The following is a 26744-nucleotide window of genomic DNA, read 5'->3' on the forward strand; positions in this document are numbered from 1 at the left end:
AGGGGCTTTAAAAGCTGTCCATTTCTAGAAATTTGTGTTTTTATGTAATTCCTAAGTGTTTTCTAATCCCTTATTTCTGTGTAGATGGTCCCGTTTTCCACTCCAATACTCTGGAGCGAAAAGCTGCTGCTCAGATCCTGGGACAAGAGCCTGATGCAGAAATGGTGGAATATCTCATCTAAATGGCCTAATCAAGAGCTGCAGTTTATCAGCAAGAATGCTCTTAATCATTTTTCCCTTTTGTTGTTATTTTGAGGGTGAGGAAAAGGGATTGGGGGAATGTTTTTTTAAAGGGACTTTTTATTGAGACATTATAGTACTTACATAATGCCATATGAACTCCAGTCTATTTTGGTGCACTTAGAGAGTACCTCTAAAGACAAATCAATCAGAGTGTGCTCTAAAGGTTATTGTTTGGATTTCTACAAATACTGGGACTGTTAATAGCTGGATATTCACCAATGTTTTACAATGTGCTTAAAAATTTTTGGCATTTCCATATTCCAGATCATTTTTTATTGAAGAGCACAGTATGTTTGGAAGACAGTGTGTAAAAGGTAGTTCAGAAATGGGAAGCCGGAGAGAATTTGCACATGTGATGTTTTGCAGAGTTACCATCTAGGCAGCATCCAGAGAGAGAGAGCTCTTGCCTCGGGCTCGTGAAAGGAGATAGTTTTTGGAGCCATGTAAACTGGAGGGAAGGTAGGGAGTAGTGGGGTGTGGAAGGGTGCTGGAGCTAATTTTCCCTTCCAAATTCCCAGCTACCCTGTGCCAGGGGATTGTTTTTATTTTCATTTCAGTGGTGCTTTGGAAGTTGATTCTTTTGGTTCCCTCTTGGAGGTTCATACATTCATATATATACTCTGGAATAATTTATGCATTTGGGTAATTAATATATTGCTTTCAGCCACTAGGAAAGTTAAATTAGCTGAAACTTCCGCTCTCTAGAGAGTTAGACCACCGGAGGCCTTGATGGAGAGTTGCATGAGGTGCTTGCAGAATGTAGACCTTTGTGGTCTGTGTCTAGCCATGAACAGCTTGCTTGCCTTTCCTGAGACCAATCTGCTTAGTGTCTAATTCTTCCTCAGCACAAATTCACTGGCTGTGTCACCAGTTCTCAAATTGTCAATTACTTGCAAAATGAGGAAGCACTTTTGGTGACAGGTTGAATGCTTTGAATTTCTGGTGACTACTTTGAAATAACTCATTTTGTTTCCCAAGTTCTTAGACGTATTTGACTATCACCTCCAAGGGAAAAGCATCAGAAACCCAAAGTACTATGCTGTAGTCAGGGGAGAGGTGGGCTGCAGCAGAGTCCTCAGCTACCTCTTTTCATGGCCAGTGACTCCATCTTGGAATGCTTTTGGAGAGCAGCAGGAAATGTACATGTGGGCAGGGACCAAGGAGGCCATGGCTCCAAGTTTTGCCTAAGGGCTGCCTCCAGGAACACAGAAGGGCTGCTCATTGCCATAGGTCCCTGCTCTGTGTCACTTATCTACCCTTCATTAAGATGATAAATCTACAATCAAAGTCATTAATGTCAGTTTTCAGGGGTTTGGGGGGAGGTGAGGGGATTGGGAGTGTTATGTAAGGGTGGGGGGTAGAGGTTTGGGGATATGCTAGTTAGAAATCAGATTAATAGAAGAGTAGGCCTGATATATTACATTGTGAGGCATAGTGGCTGGAAGGAATTTTTGCAATACAATAGCCCAACCCCATCATTTTAGTGATGAGGAATCTGAGACCTGGAGACTTTAAGTGACTTTTTCAAGATCATACAACACAGCTTCCCACTCTGCCAAATTCCATGATTATTTTGGGAAAACACTTATATACAAAAAGCCCCATTTTAAGAAAAGGCATCTTCACAGTCCAGGACATATGTATTTTGTAAAATGGCCCTGGCTTCAGTAGTTTGTACAGGGTTCTAAGTTCCTATCTTGCCTTTCCTGCAGTGCCTTTTGCAAGGTTTTTCCTTTCCTGATTCTGATTTCAGTATGGAGTCACATGGAACATCTGCCCTAAAATATCAACCTCACTTCTTCTCTTGCTATGAGATTGGCTGTCTCGGGTCACCTTACAGAGTTCCTCTGTAAGTACAGGAATGGCCTACTTAACAGTATTCTTGTGTCATTCCCAGCGACCTTCCAAAGGAATTATTTTGTGTGAGGGGAAGGAGGAGATAAGAGGGAAAGTGATGTGGTTTTTCAGGCAGTCTTGACATTTTTAATAATGAAGTGATTATCACACACATTAGTACTCAGTTATTTAGTGAATCCCAAATAGAAAATAAAAGTGCAGTTGTGTTAATGCTCATTCATATTACCCTTTAGTCATAGAAAAAAACTGAAATAGTAAAAGCAACAAGTAGCAAACTTCAGGACTGCTACTTCCTGTCTAAATAAATTCATAAATAAATAGAAAAGTAAACCTTTCATTTACTCCTTTCATGTTTATAACATATTGCCAGCATTTTTGCTAGCTCTGGGAGCCATGGTTTTAATTACATTTTGTAAGGTGACAAATGTCATACATTCCACACTGTGTGGCAGCCATCTCTTTAGGCTCATGTATTTTGGGAAAGGAGGAAGTTCTTAGCTAAATATTATTTTGAACTTTCCACAACATCTCTGCCCCCCCTCACACCAGAGGGGTTCCCTTTTGGCTCAGTTTTTAATCCCAGGTAATTTACTCAAATACATTGTACATTTGAGAGATGGAATAAGTCCATGTCAGTGTATTATGTTTACGAAGAAGATTGATTCAGCCTTTTCAGAAGATCCCTAATAGATGACATTTTAAAATCAGGTTTATGGGAGAAATGTCAAGGTAGCCACCTTTTCACAATTGTGTCAATGTAACACTTGGGGGATGTTTCTGGACTCCCAGCTATCTATGCATTTTACTGGAACCTCAGAACAGGAAGGTGACCTTGTTGTCTTAACTTGTACTGCATGGTGGTCTCTGGGGACCTTCTAAGTCAGTTGTACTTCAATGTCCCTTGTACAGAAAAATTTCATTAGAACAAACTTTACTTGATATGAAATTCTTATTAACATTTTTTTATTAAATAAAAGTAGCTTGAGCTTTCTTATAAAAATCATGTATCTTAATTGTTGTTTTAATGAAGGATTTGTTTTCAGTGCTGCTTTTGAGCTTTAGGTTGAGAGGATAGTAGGAACCTGAAATATTTGCCATCACCTGCCATGGGAAACATACTGGGAGACCCATCACATTCTCTTTTTCTTGTTACACAGTTGGTTATGCACAACAATTGGAAAATGAACAAACTTATTGTGCAAACTACTTTTTATGAAGAGCCTAAAAACTAACAATGTAGCAACTTCAAGTGTATACATATGCACTAACTCTTATACATTATATTCTCATGTCTGTTATCTCCTGTTATCTCAATTGCTCATTCACATATGGAATTTGTTACTTAAAATGTGTGCATTCTTACTGAACATGTTTTCAAAGGAAGGCATTAGCTATGGGCTAATTGCCACCAATTTCAGCCTGGCATGATCCTTGGACTATATCTTCCAAGTGCCATCCATCATCAGTCGGACCAGTGTCGGGAGTTTGTTTGTTTTTTTCTGGTAGCAACGATGGGTTATATGAAGCCTTCAACCCTCCTTCTGTGGCCTCCCTTGTGATTAATGGCATGTGTTTGTAAAATGAATAGCTGAGGTTGGCAGATGGCTAGAGAAGAATCACCTTTGGTTTGAAATGTATTTGGCCTTATAATGATTAAGACCCCATTCTGTAATCAACGGAGCTAGTTCCAGTAAAATTAAGCAGGTGTGAATCCACTCTGTGCCTATCTTTTCACTGACAATAAAGTTAGCTATTTTAAAATGCAGTACTGTGTGGAAAATGCTTTGGTGTTTACCCAACAGATGTTTTAGTTGAGCTTGTACTAGTGATTGCTTTCAATTTAGTATGCAGAAATTGACTTTCAAGGGCAGCATGCAGAATTTCCATTTGCTTAAAGTATGGAATGTAATTATAAAGTATTAAGACAACACCACTGGCTGCATTGGTTTCTTCATATATTCAGGCAGCATATATTAAGAGCTTTGCATCTTTTTATCTCCTGGTTCCAAGGGATAAAATGATGGCCACCCAAAACAGAGAATTCATCATTTGGTTAGCATGCTGGAAGGGCCCTTGATGTTCCCTTTGTACCCTTGTTCTTATGCCAATTAATCAGTTTTGGTTGCGGAAGCTTGTTATTAAAAGCAAATCAGTACCACATACAAGTTGGCTCTTTTCACTGAAAATGTTAAAGCTGTCTTTCCACTGCCCTCCTTGTGCCTCCTGTTTACCACTGAGGCCCAGCCTAACTGGGAGATAAGAGCCCCACAGGCTTGGAAATGACACTTTCACAGTGAAATAAGCTTGATGTGTGTTGCAAAATAAATGGGGAGAGGGTATAGAACTCATTCTAAATTTTACTTTTTGATTAAGGTGGGCTGCATTCCTCTGCATACTTAAGAGTAGCACTTTGAAAACTATATGTGTGAAAGCCCACTCCTCTTCTTCAGGACAAAGAAGATGGTCTTAAGTTAACCCACACCTTCTTACAAAGCTTTGTGAAGCATTCCTTTCAGATACATATTGTGCCCTGTTCTTAATAAACAAGCGTTCCTTCAAAAGATCACTCTGTATCAGCCTTTCTAGATATTAACCAGCTTTATAACTGATGTGATTATCTGTGTGGGACTTCATCTTCCTTCCTGTGGGCCTACTCTACTGTGACAAATGATTTGCACAGTCTATGAATTGCACAACTGCAGAAACAAACACCCCCTGCTTCCCACCTTCTCCACCTCCATCTTATCCTACAGGAGGGTTTTTATTACAGGAAAAAATACTGTAAGTGATTTGATCTTAGAACACTTTCGACATTTATTGGCTTCACCCTGATATTTGAATGAAGACCTCTGAGTGACTTAGTTTCCAAAAAGGAAAACCTTTACAACCCCAGATTTTCATACCACATCATAAGTACTCACTCAGATGCAGTTATTTTGGTTCCTATTTTTTTTTTCACTTGCCTTTGCCTTGGACCGCTAGTTTCAGGCATGTATGAGTTGTTGAATAGCTGCATATTACATGTTGTCATTATGTAAAAGGCCCTGAAGTTTAAAAAATACGTCCATGATTCTAGTTTATTAGAGAAAATTGCACACACACACGTGCACATACACACATTTAAAATTCATTGTGATTGATGAATGGAAAAAATTTGAACAAGATACAGAACAAATGCAAATAAGGGAATGATTGTTGGGATGGCACAGAGAGTATGTGTGGGGGGACTGAGTTTGAAGGATGTGTAGGAGTTAAAATGGTGAACTAGGAGATGGAACAAACATTCCTTGCAAAAGGAATAATATGTGCAAAGGCAATCTCATTATGTCAGAGTTGCAATCAAATGAAGACTATGTTTCCAAAATCAAAGACCCTAGAGAACTACTCTGAATTTTAACATCCTCATCATGGAAACTTACAAACTCACTCAGGTGGTTGACATACTGGTCCAGAAGTCAAAAGAACATGGAGTTCTGGTCCTACGTCAGCCTCTAAGCAGACATTTACTCCTGAACAAGTTCCTTAAGATCAAAGAGCTTTATCAATAAAATGAGGATAAATATATATCCCTATGGACCTCATGGAGAGGGGACAAGAGACCTTCACAAAGTGAGACTATAAAAAGATGCCAGTCCAAACAATGGGCTGAATCTATAAAGATGAACTTTTTTATTATTATTATTAAAGAAAACTTCAAACATACACAAAAACAGAATAGTGTAAGGCATCCCCATGTGTCCATTGCTGGGGGCTTCAAGTTATTATCAATGGATCAATGCTTGGCCAATCTTGCTTCATTTATCACCTCTACTCATCCACCCTCTACTATTTTGAGGCACATCTCAGACATCATAGCATTTAATCCAGACATATTTCAGTATTCATGAATATAAATTTTTTATAATGACAAATTTGAAGTGCTCTTCCTGGAACCAAAAATATATAACTCACCAACCAAACAAATAGCATGTTTGTGCTCTGGTGCTTACAAGGCTTTTTTTTTTAAACCTAATCTTTTGCCTTAAACCAAAACATATTTTCTCAAATATGGAGGGGTTCATTCCCCGACAACCCACATATCAAAGGGGAAGATATTTTCTTTAAAGGCACTCCAGTACAGGCTCTAAGCTATTTTTCCTCTTCCATTTGGTCATCCAACTATTTCTTGTTTTCTCTCATCGACTGATTTGGTCACTATCCCAAACTTTTGGCCTTTGAATCACAGTTGTCCACTCCAGTCCCAAATGACTCAATCAGCATCCTGGCCTATCAAGTTCGTCAACCTCTCCAACTCCACTGACTTCCACATCAGCCTGCTGTTCTCAGGGCTAACCCAGACCTGGCCATCACATAGAATTGCTCCACCATGGAAATCAGATATGGCAGTACCTCACTGTCTGGCCACAGTCTGCCATCCTCCCAGTTCTCATACTCTGACCCTATTTGTCCTTTGACTTCTGAGAGACCTCTAGTCTTTTAATGCACCATTTCCTCCGACTCATTTAGCCCTGACCTACCTGATCTGACCTCATGTTCAAATACCTGAACCCTCAAATCATTAATATCCCTTAAAACCTTAACCATTCATCACAAGTCAGAAACTCATGAATCATCCTTGACACCTCCCTCTCCCTTATAGTTTATCCGTCACTGATCCCATCAAAATAAATCACAAAACCCATTCACTACTTTCTAGTTCTACTGTCAAAGCCTATTTTAAGTTAGCATTATCTTTTACCTAGACTGTTTCAATAGCATATTCACCTAACTTGATCTGCCCCTAACTTGGTCTATGGTTTTATTATATTTATTCAGCAACAAATATAATTAATACCATGTCATTCCCTTGCTTACAAGCTTACCCTTGAAATGAGGATAAAATGGGAACACAGGAGGTAAAACAATGAACCCAAAATTTGATAATTGTGGATTTGAAACTAAAACTCAGATATCTTGGATTCTTATTATAGTAGAATCATTATCATGCCTTGTTCTAAGTATTTTTCTTATGCTTAAGAGACATTATTGGCATGGAATCATTATTTTCTCTGTTATTAACCAAAAACAGTACTTCTTGAAGTCCTATTCAAAACATCTGTATTGGAATCACCTCAGGTATTTATATAATACTAGTGGCCCATTGCACGAAATTCATGCACATTAAAAGGGGATTAATTAGAGGAAATATTTTAATATTGCTATTTGCCCTTTCTCTATAATAGAAGTGTCAGAGATGAAAGAAAATTAGTAAAATGTATATGAAAATCTTCATCTTGTCAGAGTCTGGAGTGCACCATGGGACCCAGAGTCAAGTCCCCACCCACACTCATGTGCCTCAGAAATCACATGAGACCCAGACCTGGCCAGTCCCCCTGCCCCATTGGGCTAGATCCAGACCCGGCTGGTCCCACCCTTGTCAAGCCCCGCCAGGTGGAGGATGCAGCCTCAGGTTCCCTGGTCCAGCGCCGGGGCGGAGAGCATGGCCTGAGGTCACCCATCAAGCCCCCCAGGTGGGGAGTGTGGCCTGAGATCCCCTATCAAGCCCCACTGGGCAGGGGGGCGCATGGCCTGAGGTTCCCCATCAAGCTCTGCCTGTTGGGGGAAGCAGCCTCAGCTCCCCTGGCCCGATGCTGGGAGGGGGGCAAAGCCTCAGGTCCCCCGTCAAGCCCCGCTGGGCGGGGGGCATGGCCTGAGGTCCCCTGGCCCAGGGCAAGGGGAGCAGCCTGAGGTCCCCCAGCCCAGCACTGGGGTGGGGGGCACACCTTGAGGTCCCCTGTCAAGCCCCACCAGGTAGGGGGCATGGCCTGAGGTCCCCGGCCTGGCGCCAGGGTGGGGTCATGGCCTGAGGTCCTATGTCAAGCCCCATGGGGTGGCGGGCAGTGTCGCGCAGCTTCAGGTACCTGCTGATTGTTGTTAAGGCTTGTTACAGGAAGTTGGCCTCTGATGTGGGTGCAGCCATCTTGTGTTATGGAAATCCCTGCCTCTGCTGTGGGCTCCACCATCTTTGTGGCAGAGTGGTGGTCAATTTGCATATTCCCTCTTTATTATATAAGATGCAGTCTCTTACCTTGCCCCTAGAGCCATAGTCGGCAAACTGCGGCTCGCGAGCCACATGCGGCTCTTTGACCTCTTGAGTGTGGCTCTTCCTAAGCCTTAGGAGTACCCTAATTAAGTTAATAACAATATACCTACCTATATAGTTTAAGTTTTTTTTAAAAAATATATTTTATTGATTTTTTACAGAGAGGAAGGGAGAGAGATAGAGAGTTAGAAACATCAGTGAGAGAGAAACATAGATCAGCTGCCTCCTGCACATCTCCTACTGGGGATGTGCCCGCAACCCAGGTACATGCCCTTGACTGGAATCGAACCTGGGACCTTTCAGTCCGCAGGCCGATGCTCTATCCACTGAGCCAAACTGGTTCCGGCTATAGTTTAAGTTTATTTTTTATTTTATTTTATTTATTTATTTATTTTTAATAATCTTTTTTTTTATTGCTTAAGGTATTACAAAGGGTATTACATATGTGTCCATTTTATCCCCCCGCCCTAGACAGTCCCCTAGCCTCCCCTTTTCCCCAGTGTCTTATGTCCATTGGTTATGCTTATATGCATGCATACAAGTCCTTTAGTTGATCTCTTACCCCCCTACCTCCTGCCCCCCAACCCTCCCCGGCCTTCCCGCTGCAGTTAGACAATCTGTTTGAGGCAGCTCTGCCTCTGTATCTATTATTGTTCAAAAGTTTATAATGGTCTCTATTGTCCATGAATGAGTGAGATCATGTGGTATTTTTCCTTTATTGACTGGCTTATTTCACTTAGCATAATGCTCTCCAGTTCCATCCATGACGTTGCAAATGGTAAGAGTTCCTTCCTTTTTAGAGCAGCATAGTATTCCATTGTGTAGATGTACCACAGTTTTCTAATCCATTCATCTACTGATGGGCACTTAGGCTGTTTCCAGATCTTAGCTATGGTGCATTGTGCTGCTATGAACATAGGGGTGCATATATCCTTTCTGATTGGTGTTTCCGGTTTCTTGGGATATATTCCTAGAAGTGGGATCACAGGGTCAAATGGGAGTTCCATTTTCAGCTTTTTAAGGAAACTCCATACTGTCTTCCATAGTGGCTGCACCAGTCTGCATTCCCACCAGCAGTGCACAAGTGTTCCTTTTTCTCCACATCCTCTCCAGCACTTGTCGTTTGTTGATTTGTTGATGATAGCCAGTCTGACAGGTGTGAGATGGTACCTCATTGTTGTTTTGATTTGCATCTCTCAGATGATTAGTGACTTTGAGCATGTTTTCATATGTCTCTTGGCTTTCTGAATGTCCTCTTTTGAAAGGTGTCTATTTAGGTCCTTTGCCCATTTTTTGATTGGATTGTTTATCTTCCTTTTGTTAAGTTGTATGAGTTCCCTATAAATTTTGGAGATTAGGCCCTTATCAGATATGACATTGGCAAATATGTTTTCCCACAGAGTGGGTTTTCTCGTTGTTTTGTTGATGGTTTCTTTTGCTGTGCAGAAGCTTTTTATTTTGATGTAGTCCCATTTGTTCATTTTTTCTTTAGTTTCAAGTGCCCTAGGAGCTGTATCAGTGAAGAAATTGCTTCGGCATATGTCTGAGATTTTGTTGCCTTTGGATTCTTCTAGAATTTTTATGGTTTCCTGTCGTACATTTAAGTCCTTTATCCATCTTGAGTTTATTTTTGTGTATGGTGTAAGTTGGTGGTCTAGTTTCATTTTCTTGCATATATCTGTCCAATTTTCCCAACACCATTTGTTGAAGAGACTACCTTGGCTCCATTGTATGTTCTTGCCTCCTTTGTCAAATATTAATTGAGCATATTGGTTCGGGCCGATTTCTGGGCTCTCTATTCTATTCCATTGATCTATATGCCTATTCTTGTGCCAGTACCAGGCAGTTTTGAGAACAGTGGCTTTGTAATACAACTTGATATCTGGTATTGAGATCCCACCTACTTTGTTCTTTTTCAGGATTGCTGCAGCTATTCGGGGTCTTTTTTTATTCCAGATGAATTTTTGGAAAGTTCGTTCTAGATCTCTGAAGTATGCTGTTGGTACTTTAATGGGAAGTGCGTTGAATTTATAGATTGCTTTGGGTAGTATGGACATTTTAATGATGTTGATTCTACCAATCCATGAACACAGTATGTTCTTCCATCTGTTTATGTCTTCCTCTATGTCTTTTTTCAACGTCCTGTAGTTTTCTGAGTAGAGGTCTTTTACCTCTTTACTTAAGTTTATTCCTAGGTAGCTTAGTTTTTTCGGTGCAATGGTAAACGGGATTGTTTTTATAATCTCTCTTTCTGAAAGTTCACTATTGGTGTATAGAAATGCCTCAGATTTCTTGGGGTTAATTTTGTATCCTGCTACATTGCCAAATTCATGTATTAAGTCTAGTAGCTTTTTGATGGAATCTCTAGGGTTTTGTATGTATAATATCATGTCGTCTGCAAATAAGGACATTTTTACTTCCTCTTTTCCAATTTGGATGCCTTTTATTTCTTCTTCTTGCCGAATTGCAATGGCTAACACTTCCAGTACTATGTTGAACAGGAGTGGTGAGAGGGGGCATCCCTGTCTTGTTCCTGTTCTTAGGGGAAATGGTGTTAGTTTTTGTCCGTTGAGTATGATGTTGGCTGTGGGCCTGTCATATATGGCTTTTATTATGTTGAGGTATGATCCTTCTACTCCCACCTTGCTGAGAGTTTTTATCAAAAATGGGTGTTGAATTTTGTCAAATGCTTTTTCTGCATCAATTGATATGACCATGTTGTTTTTTTCTTTCAATTTGTTTATGTGATGTATCACGTTTATTGATTTGCAGATATTGTACCATCCTTGCATCCCTGGGATAAATCCTACTTGGTCATGGTGTGTGATCTTTCTGATGTACTGCTGGATCCGATTTGCTAAGATTTTGTTGAGGATTTTGGCATCTATGTTCATGAGGGATATTGGCCTGTAATTCTCTTTCATTGTGTTGTCTTTACCTGGTTTTGGTATTAGGGTGATGCTGGCTTCATAGAATGAGCTTGGAAGTGTTCCTTCCTCTTGAATTTTTTGTAGTAGTCTGAGGAGGATAGGTTTTAGTTCTTCCTTGAATGTTTGGTAAAACTCCCCTGTGAAGCCGTCTGGTCCTGGGCTTTTGTTTGATGGAAGCTTTTTGATGACTGCTTCAATTTCTTCCATAATTATTGGCCTGTTGAGATTTTTAGATTCTTCCTGATTGAGTTTTGGAATGCTGTATTTTTCTAGGAATTTGTCCATTTCCTCCAGGTTGTCTAGTTTGTTGGAGTAAAGCTGTCCATAGTATTTTTTAACAATCATTTGTATTTCTGTGGGGTCTGTTGTTATTTCGCCTCTATCGTTTCTGATTTTATTTATTTGGGTCCTCTCTCTCTGCTTCTTGGTGAGTCTGGCTAGAGGTTTATCAATCTTGTTTATCCTTTCAAAGAACCAGCTCTTGGTTTCATTGATTTTCTGTATTGTTTTTTTGGTCTCTATGTCATTTATTTCTGCTCTAATCTTTATTATCTCCTTCCTTCTGCTCACTCTGGGGTTTTCTTGTTGCTCTCTTTCTAATTCTTTGAGTTGTAGAGTTAGATGATTTACTACCATTTTTTCTTGTTTTTTGAGATAGGCCTGTAGAGCTATAAACTTCCCTCTCAGGACTGCTTTCAATGTGTCCCATAGGTTTTGGATTGTTGTGTTTTCATTGTCATTAGTTTCCAGGATGTTTTTAATTTCTTCTTTGATCTCATTGGTAACCCAATCAATATTTAATAGCATGCTATTCAGCTTCCAGGTGTTTGAGTATTTTGGGTTGTTTTTATTGTAGTTTATTTCTAATATTATGCCATCGTGGTCTGCGAAGACGCTTTTTATGATTTCAATCTTCTTGAATTTGGGGATACTTTGCTTGTGACCCAATATGTGGTCTATTTTTGAATATGTCCCATGAGCACCTGAGAAGAACGTATATTCTCTGGCTTTGGGGTGAAGTGTTCTGAAGATGTCTATTAAGTCCATCTGATCCAGTGAGTCATTTAGGATTGCTGTATCTTTGCTGGTTGTTTGTCTATAGGACTTATCCAGTGCTGTCAATGGTGTATTAAAGTCCCCTACTATGATTGTATTGTTGTCGATCTCTCCTTTGATATCTTCCAGGAGTTTTTTTATGAATTTGGGTGCTCCTACATTGGGTGCATATATGTTTACCAGGGTTATATCTTCTTGTTGTATTGATCCCTTTAGTATTATGAAGTGGCCTTCCTTATCTCTTGTTAAGGCCTTCACTTTGAGGTCTATTTTGTATGATATAAGTATTGCTACCCCAGCTTTCTTTTCCTTTCCATTTGCCTGAAAGATATTTTTCCATCCTTTCACTTTCAGTCTGTGTGAGTCCCTTCTAATGAGGTGGGTTTCTTGTAGACAGCAGATGTATGGGTCATGTTTTTTTATCCATTCAGCCACTCGATGTCTTTTGGTTGGAGCATTTAGTCCATTTACGTTTAAAGTTATTATTGAAAGGTACTTGTTTGTAGCCATTTCTTTTTTGCGTGTGTGTGGCTGTTTTCTTTCTGAGTTTTTTATTTCTTCTTTTTATACCAGTCCCTTTAGCATTCCTTGCATTGCTGGCTTGGTGGTGATAAACTCCCTTAGCCTTTTTTTGTCTGTGAAGCTTCTTATTTCCCCTTCAAGTTTGAATGATAGCCTTCCTGGATAGAGTATTCTTGGATTCAGTCCTTTGCTTTGCATCACTTTGTAAATTTCATTCCATTCTTTTCTGGCCTGATGTGTTTCTGTTGAGAAATCGTTTGACAATCTAATGGGAGATCCCTTGTATGTAATTTTCCGTCTTTCTCTTGCAGCCTGTAAGATTCTCTCTTTGTCCTGAACATTTGCCATGGTAATTATGATGTGTCTTGGTGTGTGTCTTTTCGGGTTCACCTTGTTTGGGACTCTCTGGGCTTGTGTGACTTTTTTCTTCCCCACCTCAGGGAAGTTTTCTGATATTATTTCTTCGAGTAGGTTTTCTAATCCTTGTTCATCCTTCTGTTGTTCTGGTACTCCTATTATTCGTATGTTGTTTCGTTTCATGTTGTCCCAAAGCTCCCTTAGGCTCTCCTCCTGTCTTTTAATTTTTTTCTCCAATTGCAGTACATTTTGGGTGTGTTTTGCTTCCTTGTCTTCTAATTCACTAATTCGGTCCTCCGCTTCTCCTAGTCTACTGTTGATACCTTCAATGGAGTTTTTCATTGCAGCTATATTACTCTTCATTTCTTCTTGGATCTTACTTAAGTTGTTGATTTTTTCATCTGTTTCTTCTAGCTTCTTCCATATGTTATCGATTTTTTCATCTGTTTCTTCTTGCCTCTTGCAGAGGTTGTTGATTTTTTCATCTGTTTCTTCTTGCTTCTTGTGGAGGTTGTCGATTTTTTCCTCCATCCGGTTTATGCACTCTAGGACCCTTATTCTGAATTCTTTTTCTGTCATGTTGCATGCCTCTGTATTACTTAGCTGCTTTTCTAGAGAGTCCTCCTTCTCTTTCCTTTGGGGGTTTCTTTGTCTACCCATGTTTGATCTCACTGACATATCTAGACGTTGAGTCGTTCAGTGGTTGCTCCCTTGGTGGCAGTGACTCCTTGGTCTGTGGTTGCTCTTCGGGCGGTTGTGGTAGCAGCTGCTCTTCAGTTGGCAGCAGCTCCTCTGGTGGGTGCTGTTCACAGCTGTGGTGGCTCTTCTGGCTGGTGGGGCGAGGTTTCACGTACAGCTGCTGTTCCTCAGCAGAGGATGTGGTGTTCAGGATGTTGCTGTTGCTTGGATCTGCTGCGTTGATTTAAAGGCACAAAATACAACACAACAAGGCACCACGTACCAGGCACTATACACAAATATATTCACGATATTAATAATCCCAAATGAAGGTGACCACCCGAATTAAGAGAATTAGGGGATAAGGAAGAAGGGAGAGAAAAAGATAAAAGAGAAAAAAGAAAAGGAAAGTAGGGTCCAAAAAGAGGAGTGCAAAAATAAAATTGGGAAAAAGGAGGGGGGGAAAATAAAAGCAAGAAAAGAAAGAAAAGAAAAAAAAATAGAGCGAAAAGAGATAATGAAGTGGAAGAGGGGAAGAGACTTTTTATATGAGGAGAGTACTCCTTTAGAACAGCCATTAATCCCAACAAATTCCAGCAACAGTTCCCTGGAGATGAATGCAAACTAGAAACAACCAATAATATAACGATGAAAATAGAATGGAGAACACTAATCCCAAAATAAAATAAAGAGAAAATAAAATGGCACTTTAAAAAATGGTAAAATGGTAGCAGTACTAATACTGGTTAAAAATAAGAAGGTAGTAATTAAAAGGGTAAAATCAGTTGATGGAAAAAGAAGAAAAAAAAAAGAAAAGAAAAAAAAAGAAAAAAAATTGGTTTCTTAGTTAAAAGGTGAAAAAAGAAAAAAAAAATTGCAGTAGTGAAGGTCCTTCGGTTCTTCTATTCTTCAGTGTGGCTCGCCTTAGACCTGCCAGGTATTCAGGAGAGTGTTGAGTTTCCCTGCGATATACTGTTCCTCTGTGTTGTAAACCACAGTCCTTATTGTAAAGCAGGCCGCATTTATTTCCCAGACTGCCTTATTTTGTGTTTAGCAGAGTCAGTTTGTGGGTCAGCCTCTGGGTGGCAGTGTTCTGGGGTTGGCCTCTGAGGCTATAGGGCCTCTCTGTCCAGTGGAAGTTCACTGCCCAGAGCTGACTGCGTAATAGTTAGTTACTGGCGCTGTGTTGTTGCTGGGATTGAAAATCCCTCTATAGGCCAGACCCTGTTAACTCCCAGGGACTGATCAGGTTATTTTAATCCTTGATCTCGTACAGGGTGGAATCTGGGTGTGGCTGTGCTCCTTGCCTGGGGGCTGGGGGGAGGAGTCTCACTCTCTGGAGAGAGTGGCTGCCCCAGTCTTGGGCTCAGGGGTGTCTCAGCACTCAATTCGCTGCCACCTCTCCCGGCTCCCCCTCTCTCCCCAGTCTCTCCCCAGATTCCACTCCTCCGCACACTCTCCCTCTCTTCAGCACAGGTGAGTGTCTGTATCCGAAATGTCCCATGAACAGGATTCAGTGAAAACCAACAAACAAACGCCGGCCATGGAAACGGGGAAGGCTTGGTTTCTGTAAGCTTCTTCTCTTACCGGGACTGCATGGTCAGGTCAGTTCTTCAGACTTCCCCCTTTAGGCTCAGTCCTCCGTGATCACAGAACCCAGCTCTCAATTTCCCTGGTGGCGCCAGGAATCCCGCTGTTCTCCTTTCCCCCGTCAGGGGCTGTGCCTGTCCCAAGGGACGCGGCTGTCTGCCTCGCGGTCTCCCTCCGACCCTCTGGGCTCAGAGGTCTGGCAAACTTTCCTGCCCAAATCCCTGGTTTTTTTACCTTTCCAGGGGAGTTCTGCTCTTCCTGGCTGCAGACCGTCTCACCAGCTGAGCAATTTCGCCAATTCGGTGTGGGTGTTACTAGTTTCAGCTGCTCATTCCATTTGCTCCCGGACATGACCTGGGACGCGTCTGCCTATATCGCCGCCATCTTCCGTCTCTATAGTTTAAGTTTAAAAAATTTGTCTCTCAAAAGAAATTTCAATCATTGTACTGTTGATATTTGGATCTGTTGACTAATGAGTTTGCCGACAACTGCCCTAGAGAAGTTTATCCTATAATTCTAGGGTAAAACCCAGAAATTTGCGTTCTAACAAACTTCCCAGGAGTTTTAATGCACTTTATCCTGAGACTACATACTTTGAGAAACACTAACCGAGGATTTTCTGGCATTTACCTTACTTTTGTTCTTCACTTCTCATAAAACATAATAGACTCCCAACTGCACATGGTAAATTTCATGAGTCCAGTTTGGACATTAGCTTTCACACACACCCTTACTTCAGTAGGTAGCCATTTTTATTTTCTTCATTAACCCTTAGTACTTACGGTAAAATAGATGCCTTTTCTCCACAGATAGGACTTTTTCTCGCTTATCCAGATATGACTCTTAAGTGGTTGAATTTAATGCTCTGATCAAACAAGACATGCTGTTGGTTACTTTTGGTTTATAGTCCTTGAAACAACCACAACCATATTTATGATCTTGGCCAATTCATTTAGCTCCAATGACTGTTCTGTAATATGAGGTCACTGGATTATGATCTCTAATATGCTTTCTGGCTCTTACATTCTTTGATTCCATGATACTAAATACAACCTCTGAGGTCAGAAATTCTTTCACATGGATCCAAAATTGGCTATGTGGAACAGATAAAAGATATTTTTAAAATCTCAATATACTGCAATATTCTACAACCCTAAGATCTACTCATCAAGCTTCAATTATTTTCAAACTGGTTCTGCCTGCACTTGACATTTTAGTCTCTTATCTTCGCAATACCTACTCCATTCTCCTACTGTGCATGTCACTCCCCCCCAAAAAAATGAATTTCCCCCCAAAATATGAGGAGATAAAAATAGAGAAAGGAAGGACAGTTAACATTTCTTTTAAAACATGAATCTATGGTTATTTGCATTTATCCAGTTATACTGGTCTGAGTAGCACCAACAAGGGAGGATAAATGGGAAATAATTAAGATATGTATTATGTTGCAATAAGTGGCTAAAAAAGAATGGCAGTTGCTGAGCCACCATGATACCTATGGTACTAACTAGAGCTAGGAAAAGGGAAATAACATTTTTGCAACCTGCTATGTGTTAGAAACTAGTTATGTGATAAACACATTACATACGTATTCCTCCCAAAAACCAAATTTAAAAGATCAAAAAGAAAATGCATGTGCTTTTTAAAACTTTTGTTTTTCTCTTACATCCAGGGGCAGATCCACATCTTATGGGCCTTGAAGCCTTGACAATTTAGAAGGCTCTCTTTCTGAAAAAGAATTTTTAAAAATTATGACTACAAAACCAGATATTAAACTGTTTATTTAGGATTTAGATATCACAACTAACTATGAATTTTGAAAAGCTTACAAATACACAAACATGACAATACTAGAGAAAGAAACCATATTTTTTATTAATTAATTGCCCAAAACACTTCCATATTCCCCGTTTTCTACATTTTGGCTTCATATTTTTTGCTTGCTTCTTTTTTAAAAAAATATTTATTGTTGAAAGTATTATAAATGTCCCCTACTTCCTCTATTGTCTCTCCCAGCCCTCCCCCACCCCCACCCCAGCCTAGGCCTTTACCCCCCTATTGTCTGTATCCATTGGTTATTCTTACATGCATACAATGTCTTTGGTTAATCTCTTATCCCCTCCCCTTGCCAATCCCCCACTGCCTTCCCTCTGAGGTTCGATGGTCTGTTTGATGCTTCTATGTCTCTATTTTTGTTCATTAGTTTATGATGTTCATTATATTCACAAATGAGTGAGATCATGTGATATTTATTTTTTTCTGACTGGCTTATTTCCCTTAGCATAATGCTCTCCAGGTCCATCCATGCTGTTGCTAATGCTAAAAGTTCTTTCTTTTTTTACAGCAGCGTAGTATTCCATTGCATAGATGTACCACAAGTGTTGTTTTTGTTGTTGTTTTTTTACAGTGTAAAATTTTTATATTTAGAATTAGGAAGCTGGACTCAGTTTAGATGATCCCAATTTTGTTGGCAACATCCAAAGCACCAGAGTCAGGAGAGTCGAACATATGCCTTCTTCTCTCCATCAGGCCTGATCAGGGGGTTGACCTTGGCCACATCAATGTCATAGATCTTCTTTACAGCCTGTTTGATCTGGTGCCTGTTGGCCTTGACATCCACAATGAACATAAGTGTATTGTTGCCTTCTATCTTCTTCATGGCTGACTTGGTAGTCAAGAGGAAGTTGATGATGGCGTAGTGGTCAAGCTTGTTTCTCCTGGGTGCGCTCTTCTGAGAATATTTAGGCTCCCTTTGGAACCTTAGTGTCTTTGGCCATTGGAATGTGACTGAAGTGCAGATCTTCTTCTCTTTTTGTGTGGCTGTGGATGCCTTTTCAGCACTGCTTTCTTTGCCTTCAAAGCCTTTGCTTTGGTTCTGCTTGTGGAGAAGCAGGGGCTTCCTTCTTAGCTTTTGGCACCATTTACATAAAAAGGTGTACCACATTTTTTTAATCCACTCATCTACTGATTGGCACTTAGGCTGTATCCAAATCTTAGCTATTGTAAATTGTGCTGCTATGAACATAGAGGTGCATATATTCTTTTTGATGTGTTTCTGATTTCCTGTGATATATTCCTAGAAGAGGAATCACTGGGTCAAATGGGAGTTCCATTTTTAGTTTTTTGAGGAAACTCCATACTGTCTTCCATAGTGGCTGTACCAGTCTGCATTCCCACCAGCAGTGCACAAGGGTTCCCTTTTCTCCATATCCTCGCCAGCACTTGTCATTTGTTGATTCATTGACGATAGCCATTCTGACAGATGTGAGATGGTACCTCATTATTGTTTTAATTTGCATCTGTCAGATAATTAGTGACTTTGAACATTTTTTATATACCTATTGGCCTTCTGTATGTCCACTTTTGAGAAGTGTCTGTGTAGGTCCTTTGCCCCCTTTTTGATTGGATTGTTTATCTTCCTTTTGTTAAGTAGTATGAGTTCCCTATAAATTTTGGAGATTAAACTCTTATCAGATGTAACATTGGCAAATATGTTTTCCCATGCAGTGGTCTCTCTTGTTATTTTTTTGGTGGTTTCTTTTGCTGTACAGAAGCTTTTATTTTAATGTAGTCCCATTTGTTTATTTTCTCCTTTGTTTCCATTGTACTAGGAAATGTATTGGTAAACATATTGCTATGAGATATGTCTAAGATTTTGCTCCCTGTGGTTTTTTTTCTAGGATTTTTATGGTTTCATGACTTACATTTAAGTCCTTTATCCATTTTGAGTTTACTTTTGTGTATGGTGTAAGTTGGCGGTCTAGTTTTAATTTTTTGCATGTATCTTTCTAATTTTCCCAACACCATTTATTGAAGAGACTGTCTTGACTCCATTGTATGCTCTTGCCTCCTTTATCAAATATTAATTGAGCATAATGGCTTGGGTCAATTTCTGGATTCTTTGTTATGTTCCATTGGTCTATATGTCTATTCTTGTGCCAGTACCAAGCAGTTTTGAGAACAGTGGCTTTGTAATATTACTTGATATCTGGTATTATGATCCCTCCAATATTGTTCTTCTTTCTCAGAATTGCTCCAGCTATTTGGGGTCTTTTTTATTCCATATAAATTTTTGGAGAGTTTGTTCTAGGTCTGTGAAATATGCCGTTAGTATTTTAATGGGGATTGCATTGAATCTATAGATTGATTTGAGTAGTATGGACATTTATATGATGTTGATTATAACAATTCATGAACACGGTATATTCTTCCATTTGTTTTTATCTTCCTCTATCTCACTTTTCAACGTCCTATAGTTTTCTGAGTACAGGTCTTTTACCTCCTTAGTTAAGTTTATTCCTAGGTCTCTTAATTTTTTTGTTGCAATAGTAAATGAAATTGTTTCTTTATTTTCTCTTTCTGTGAGTTCATTATTATATATTAAAAAGTCACAGATTTCTTAGTGTTAATTTTGTATCCTGCTATCTTGCCAAATTTATTTATTAAATCTAGTAGTTTTATGATGGAGTCCTTAGGGTTTTCTATGTACAATATCATGTCATCTATGAATAAGGACAATTTTACTTCTTCTTTTCCAATTTTATTTACTCGTTTTGTCTGATCATTATGGCTAGCACTTCCAGTACTGTGTTGAACAGAAGTGGTGAAAGTGGGGATCTCTATCTTATTCCTGTTCTTAGAGAAAATGGTTTTAGTTTTTGCCAATTGAGTATGATGTTGGCTGTAGGTTTTTAATATAATGCTTTTATTATTCTGAGGTATGATCCCTCTATTCCCACTTTGCTGAGAGTTTTTATCAAAAAAGGGTGTTGTATTTTGTTAAATGTTTTTTTCTGCATCAATTGATATGATCATGTGATTTTTATCTTTCAATTTGTTTATGTGATATATCACGTTTATTGATTTGTGGATATTGTACCAGCCTTGCATCCCTGGAATAAATCCCACTTTGTCATGGTGTATGATCTTTTTAATGTATTGCTGGATGTGATTTACTAATATTTTGTGGAGGATTTTAGCATCTATGTTCATCAGGGGTATTGGCCTGCCGTTCTCTTTCTTTGTGGTGTCTTTATCTGGTTTTTGGATTAGAATAATGCTGGCTTCATAGCAAGGACTTGGAAGTATTCCTTCCTCTTGAATTTTTTGGAATAGTCTGAGGAGGGTAGGTTTTAGTTCTTCTTTGGATGCTTAGTAAAACTCCCCTGTGAAGCCTCCAGTCCAGGACTTTTGTTTGCTGGAAGTTTTTAAATTACTGCTTCAATTTCATTGGTAGTTATCAGTCTATTCAAGTTTTCTGATTCTTCCTGATTGAGTTTTGGAAGGTTGTATTTTTCTAGGGATACGTCCATTTCATCTAGGTTGTACAGTTTATTGGAATAGAGTTGTTTGTAGTATTTTTTTTTTACAATCCTTTGTCATTTCTGATTTTGTCTATTTGGGTCCTCTCTCTTTGCTTCTTGGTGAGCCTGTCTAGAGGTTCATCAATCTTGTTTATCCTTTCAAAGTACCAGCCCTTGGTTTTATTGATCTTTTGTATTGTGTTTTTGTTCTCTATATCATTTATTTCCACCCTGATCTTTATGATATCCATCCTTCTACTTACTCTGGGCTTTTTTTGTTGCTCTCTTTCTAATTCTTTAAGTTGCAGGGTTAGATAGCTTATTACCAGCTTTTATTGTTTTATTTATTTATTTTTTTTAGACAGGCCTTTAGTGCTATGAACTTCCCTCTCAGGATTGCTTTCACTGCGCCCCATAGATTTTGGATTGTTGTGTTTTCATTGTCATTTGCTTTTTATTTCTTCTTTAATCTCTTTGGTAACCCAATCATTGTTTAATAGCATGCTATTTAGTCTCCAAGTGTTTGATTGTTTTTATTGTAGTTGATTTCTAATTTTATACCATTGTGATCTGAGAAGATGTTTGATATTATTTCAATCTTCTTGAATTTGTAGAGACTTAGCCTGTGTCCTAATATGTGGTTTGCTTGCTTCTTTAAATGACAAATGTTTTGTCTTTCCACTAGCATGACTGATTAAAATGTATTTTTTCTTACTGATAGTTGGAAAGAGAAAGCATGCAACTTCACACACTTGAAGTAGAACTGATGCTTGTAGAACTTATTCAGGTTTGTGCTGTATAAACATAAGAATTCTGATAAATTATATTTTATGCAATTCCCATCACCAAATAAATAGACATATATGCATAGTTGAGTATTTTTGAGTTATTATGTATTACTGAGTATATTACTAGCCGAGGAGAACTTTGTGTTTAGGCATTAGGGAGAACTGAATACTGTGAATAACATTTTGCACATCAGGTTATTGAAGGAATTTTCCACAGATTAGCTTCTGGGCCCATACATTTCAAACCTTATTTTAGTACCCACATACTTTCAGTACCAAGTACCATAAGACACATTTGTATAGTGATAAGACCTCTGGCTTTGCACATTTGCATAGCCATGTTGAATAAGCCAGCAGAGTGAGCGCTAGGTGTATTTCTGGAAGCCATTTCTTTACCAGAACAGTTTAGCAATGATTTATCTATACACAGAAGTGACTGCAAACCACATAGATATGTGTCACTAAACACAAACGAAATATATCTCCTATTGAACTCCCCCTTTGCTGGATCTCAAACATCAGAGAAAGTGTACTGGAGAGAAATAAGATTGGAAAGAGATAGCAATTACATTAATCAGAGTTCTACAGAGAAAAAATTAATTAGGTAGTTAGATAGATAGATAGATAAATAGACAGATGGGGGGGTAGAAGTTGGAATGTCTGACACTTTGAGACAGTATTTCTTTTACTCTGGGAAACTTCAGTGTTAGCTCTTATGACCTTCAACTGATGGGGTAGAGCCCACCCATACTCTGCTTTACACAGAGTCTACTGATTTAAATGTTCATCACATCTAAAACATATCTCTGTAGCAACAACTAGACTGGTGTTTGACCAAACAACTGGGTCCCAAAGCCTTTCCTATTTGGCACATAAAGCTAGCAATCACAGTAGTCTTAACCAATTTTATTTTTAATGTATTTTTATTGATTTCAGATAGGAAGGCAGAGGGAGAGAGAGATAGAAACATCAACAATGAGAGAGAATCATTGATCAGCTGCCTCCTGCATGCCCCACACTGGGGATTGAGCCCTCAACCCTGGCATGTGCGCTCACGGGGAATTGAACAATGACCTCCAGGTTCATAGGTTGATGCTCAACCACTGAGCAACGCTAGCTGGGCTAATCTTATCCAATCTTAACCAGTAAATTAAGCTCTTCTAATTTTGTAAATATTATAGAAATACACTACTATGGAATGGACAATGGGCACATGCAATTCATATCTCACATCTAAATCATCAGCAAATCCCATTAGTTTCACCTTCAAAATATACCCAGAATCTGATCTTTTCCACTGTGTTCTGTTAGTTTCACTGTCCTCTGTTGTATCACCATCTCTTCCATATTTTATTCTCTGCTTTGTGTTTTTCATTCAGAGTTTATTATCTCATTATTTTTTTAATTTTATGGAGGAATGTTTGGATACAATTTTCATCTACTCAGTGGCAATATTTTGTATGGGGTGTGTTTTTGTTGCACTTTTCCACCCTTTAAAAGATAGTACATTAGCCCTGGCTAGTGTGGCTCAGTTGGTTGAAGCATCATCCTGTGTGCCGAAAGGTCACGGGTTTGATTGCCAGAGGCAGCTGATCAATGTTTCTCTCTTTCTCTATACCTCGCCCTCTCCCTTCCTCTCTCTCTAAAATAAAACAAAATGTATATCATTGGGTGAGGAAAGTAAAATGTAGTGTACTTTTATGAGTACCGTGTTGGTTTCCTTTTTATTACCCATCTTTGAATGGTTTGGATTATTTTGTCTCAGCTATTTGAAGGAGATTCCAGTGATGGAAAATGGGCCAGAGTAGCCTTCTTCCATGCTCCACTGTCCAAAAACTCTATCCCCTGCAGGCAGAGAGATATATAGTTTACTGCAAATATGGCTCCTTTGTGTGGTACTTTGTGTAGTCCCACCTCATCAGTCTCTCTGAGCCAAACCTAGTCCTGGATGACATCTGGACTAAAATTACTGCTTTACTCACCCCAATTCCTGGTCCTGTTGTTCCAAACTAGGGAAATAGTTTTGACACCTCAGGATGTACCCATCACCTTCAGGAAGTATATTTTTGTTGAAGCTTCCTAAGATCTGTTGTGCCCTTTCTACACTCTCAGTGCTTCGTCTCTTCACTTCCCATCTCCTTTTCCCATTCTTCCCCTATCTCAGATTCTTTTGGCAGCTGCAAGTTTATTTTTGAGTCTGTAAATTTTTTCTGTTTAGTAGATAGAATGAAGCTTGTAGGCTTTTTTCAATCCTTTTATTGCTTTTACATGATTTCTAAGAAGTGAAAAGGAAAATGCTGACTTATGCAGCCATTTTTATGTAAATTTGTTCATTATTATATCCTCACAGCCTAGAATAGTGTCTGATATAAAGTAGGTGTTCACTATTTTTTTTGATAAATGAATGAGTGATAAATCCAGCAAACTGCATTCTCCACTTCTGTATCTGAGCTATTGTGGTTCCTGGAGAAAGATGAGTAGATGGGTGATGCTACATATGCTAGAGGCTCCAGTTTCAGCTGGGAACTTCTGGATTTGTCCATGGCCAGTTTCTTACCCCTCCCCAGAAAGTATTCCACACAGAGCTCTCTTCTCATACAACCTGAAAATATTCACCTCCCTCACTCACAGATAACCTCAACTCCACTTCAATGTGAAAGCAGTTTTCAGTTGGCAACCCAAGGTTCATATTAATATATATATATATATATATATATATATATATATATATATATATATCATCTATCATCTACTATATCAATATCTATACCTATACCTATACCTATACCTATACCTATACCTATACCTATGCCTATGCCTATGCCTATGCCTATACCTATACCTATATCTATATCTATATCTATATCTATATCTATATCTATATCTCTCATCATCTATCTATATATTTATACATATATATATCTACACTAATAAAAGACAAAGATGCTAATTGACCATACCTTCACTATGCCCAAGCCATGCCCACCAGCCAATCAGCGCGAATATATGCAAATTAACCCAACCAAGATGGCAGCCGGCAGCCACAGAGCTGGAGCAAGCAGGAGGCTTGGTTGCCCAGGCAATGGCGGAAACCAAGCTTCCCGCCTGCTCTGGCCGGCTGTGGCCTCCGCAAAAGGCAACAAAGTTTCAATTATAGAAGCTAAATAAATCCCAGATACCTGCTTCCAGCCAGCCTCCACTGGGAGCTTGGGTGGCTGGGGGTTGTGGCCAGCCTGCAAACAGCCATCATCCCCTCACCTAGGATGGCTACACCCTCATGGGGTGAGGGTCCCCACTGCGGGCCTTGGCCAGCCTGCAGCAAACAGCCATCAGCCCCTCACCCAAACTGGCCAGGCACCCCAGCATGACCCCCCTACCCTGAAGGGGGTATGACCAGCCTGAAAACATCCCTCAGCCCCTCATCCAGGCTGGACAGGCACCCCAGTGGGGACCCCCACCCTGAAAGGGCTGTGGCCAGCCTGAAAACAGCCATCAGCCCCTCACCCAGGCTGGCCACACCCTCATGGGGTAAGGGTTCCCGCTGGGGGGCTTGGCCAGCCTGCAAACAGCCATCAGACCCTCACCCAGGCTGGCCAAGCACCCCAGTGGGACCCCAACCCTGATCCAGGACAACCTTTAGGGCAAACCAGCCAGCTCCCACCCACGCACCAGGCCTCTATCCTATATAATAAAAGGGTAATATGCAAATTGACCCTAACAGCAGAAGGACTGGGAATGACTGGTCACTATGACACACACTGACCACCAGGGGGCAGACGCTCAATGCAGGAGCTGCCCCTGGTGGTCAGTGTGCTCCCACAGGGGGAGCTCTGCTCAGCCACAAGCCAGGCTGATGGCTGCCAGTACAGCGGTGGTGGTGGGAGCCTCTCCTGCCTCCTCAGCAGCGCTAAAGATGTCCGACTGCAGGTACGCCTGCTCCCCGCTGGCAAGTGAGCATCCCCCGAAGGCTCCCAGGCTGCCAGAGGGATATCTGACTGCCAGCTTAGGGCTAATCCCCCAGGGAGTGGGCCTAAACCAGCAGGCAGTCATTCCCTGAGAAGTCCCAGACTGCGAGAGGGCACAGGCCAGGCTGAGGGACCCTCCCGAGTGTACAAATTGTGCACTGGGCCTCTAGTGGCCAGCCTGCAAACAGCCATCAGCCACTCACCCAGACTGGCCAGGCACCCCAGCGGTGACCCCCACCCTGAATATATATAGCAATAGATAGAGCACTGCTTCTTACCACTCAGAAATCACTTTAGCTGTCTGTAAAATCAGCTCAAAATCACCCTTAGAAACAACCTTAAATTCCAGCCTTTTCAAATAGCAAACTTACCTACAGCTTCATTCAACTCATCTTTTTTCTTCCAGTCTCTGATGATAAGGCATCCTTTTTCCACGTCAAGATTGACACCACTGCTTACACCTTTCTCTGGACTTTATCCTCATCTCTCTGGGCACTTTGATCCACACATGAACTCCCCTCTTTCCCTAATCTGCAACCTCTCCCCTCCTCCCTGGTTCCTCCTCCAGATTGAATTAATGTGCTCAAGCTGCAGGTTCATCTCTTGTTTTAAAAACTAGGACAGAGCTGGGGGAAAGAAGTTGGAATTCAGAAACTAACAGATGAAGTAGAGTTCCCTAATGAAAAACCCCAATGATTGGAATTTGAAATGCAAGAGGCTGAGGCCAGCCACTTGAACGCTTCCAAACCCAAGTCTTGGTTGCTCTGAAAACTGGGACAGGGCTGAATCCTTGGAGTAGATCAGTGGGTCCAGCTATGGAGGAGTTGATGTGGCAGAGGCAGAGACAAGGAAGTTAAGGAGGGGTGACTGATAATAATGGTTTCTTTAAATATTTGAAGGGTTTTTAAGTGAAGAGGAAGGTTTACATTATGTCTCCCCTGGGCTAGTTCCAGGAGCAAGAGGCAGAAGCAAAGGGAAGATTTATGAAGGTGAGGAAGAGCTTTCTATTAGAACTATCTGATTAGAGGATCATTAGATCCTCATCTAATGTATAGTCTAGAGGCCAAATGATCACTAACAGACATTCACCACAATGCATTGTAGTTATTTATTCACAAGGTTCCTTCAGGGCTCGAAAACATATGGTTTATTTTTGTATTCTTAGCATTTGGCACAGTGCCTGGTTCAATGCCTATTACATAGTATGTGCCCAATCATCGTTAGTTATTAATAATAAAAATAATGGTAAGTTATCAGTAAATGTTCCATAAGATAAATACATTAAAATGTAATGTATGTATGCACTATGAGTCTGAAAAAGACAAAATTACTTTTCCTAAAATTGCATTCTGGTAGTTGCCATAAAGATGAAA

The 26744-nt window shown here is 40.1% G+C and overlaps 1 protein-coding gene and 1 long non-coding RNA gene across 6 annotated transcripts in view; one reads left to right on the plus strand and one right to left on the minus strand.

The window, feature by feature from the left end:
• AMOT (angiomotin) overlaps nucleotides 1-3865 on the plus strand; it is a 71904-nt gene extending 68039 nt beyond the window's left edge. For all 5 annotated transcript variants that reach the window (XM_059680193.1, XM_059680191.1, XM_059680192.1 and 2 more), the window contains one exon: nucleotides 85-3865. In XM_059680193.1, coding sequence (XP_059536176.1) covers nucleotides 85-182 — 98 coding nt within the window. In that variant the 3' untranslated portion in view covers nucleotides 183-3865. The remainder of the gene's footprint in view (nucleotides 1-84) is intronic.
• Nucleotides 1-26744, minus strand: part of LOC132224361 (uncharacterized) — a 1115498-nt gene that overhangs the window by 339130 nt on the left and 749624 nt on the right. The window lies entirely within an intron of this gene.

Source organism: Myotis daubentonii, chromosome X (genome assembly GCF_963259705.1).
Source record: "Myotis daubentonii chromosome X, mMyoDau2.1, whole genome shotgun sequence".
NCBI classification, from domain to species: domain Eukaryota; kingdom Metazoa; phylum Chordata; class Mammalia; order Chiroptera; family Vespertilionidae; genus Myotis; species Myotis daubentonii.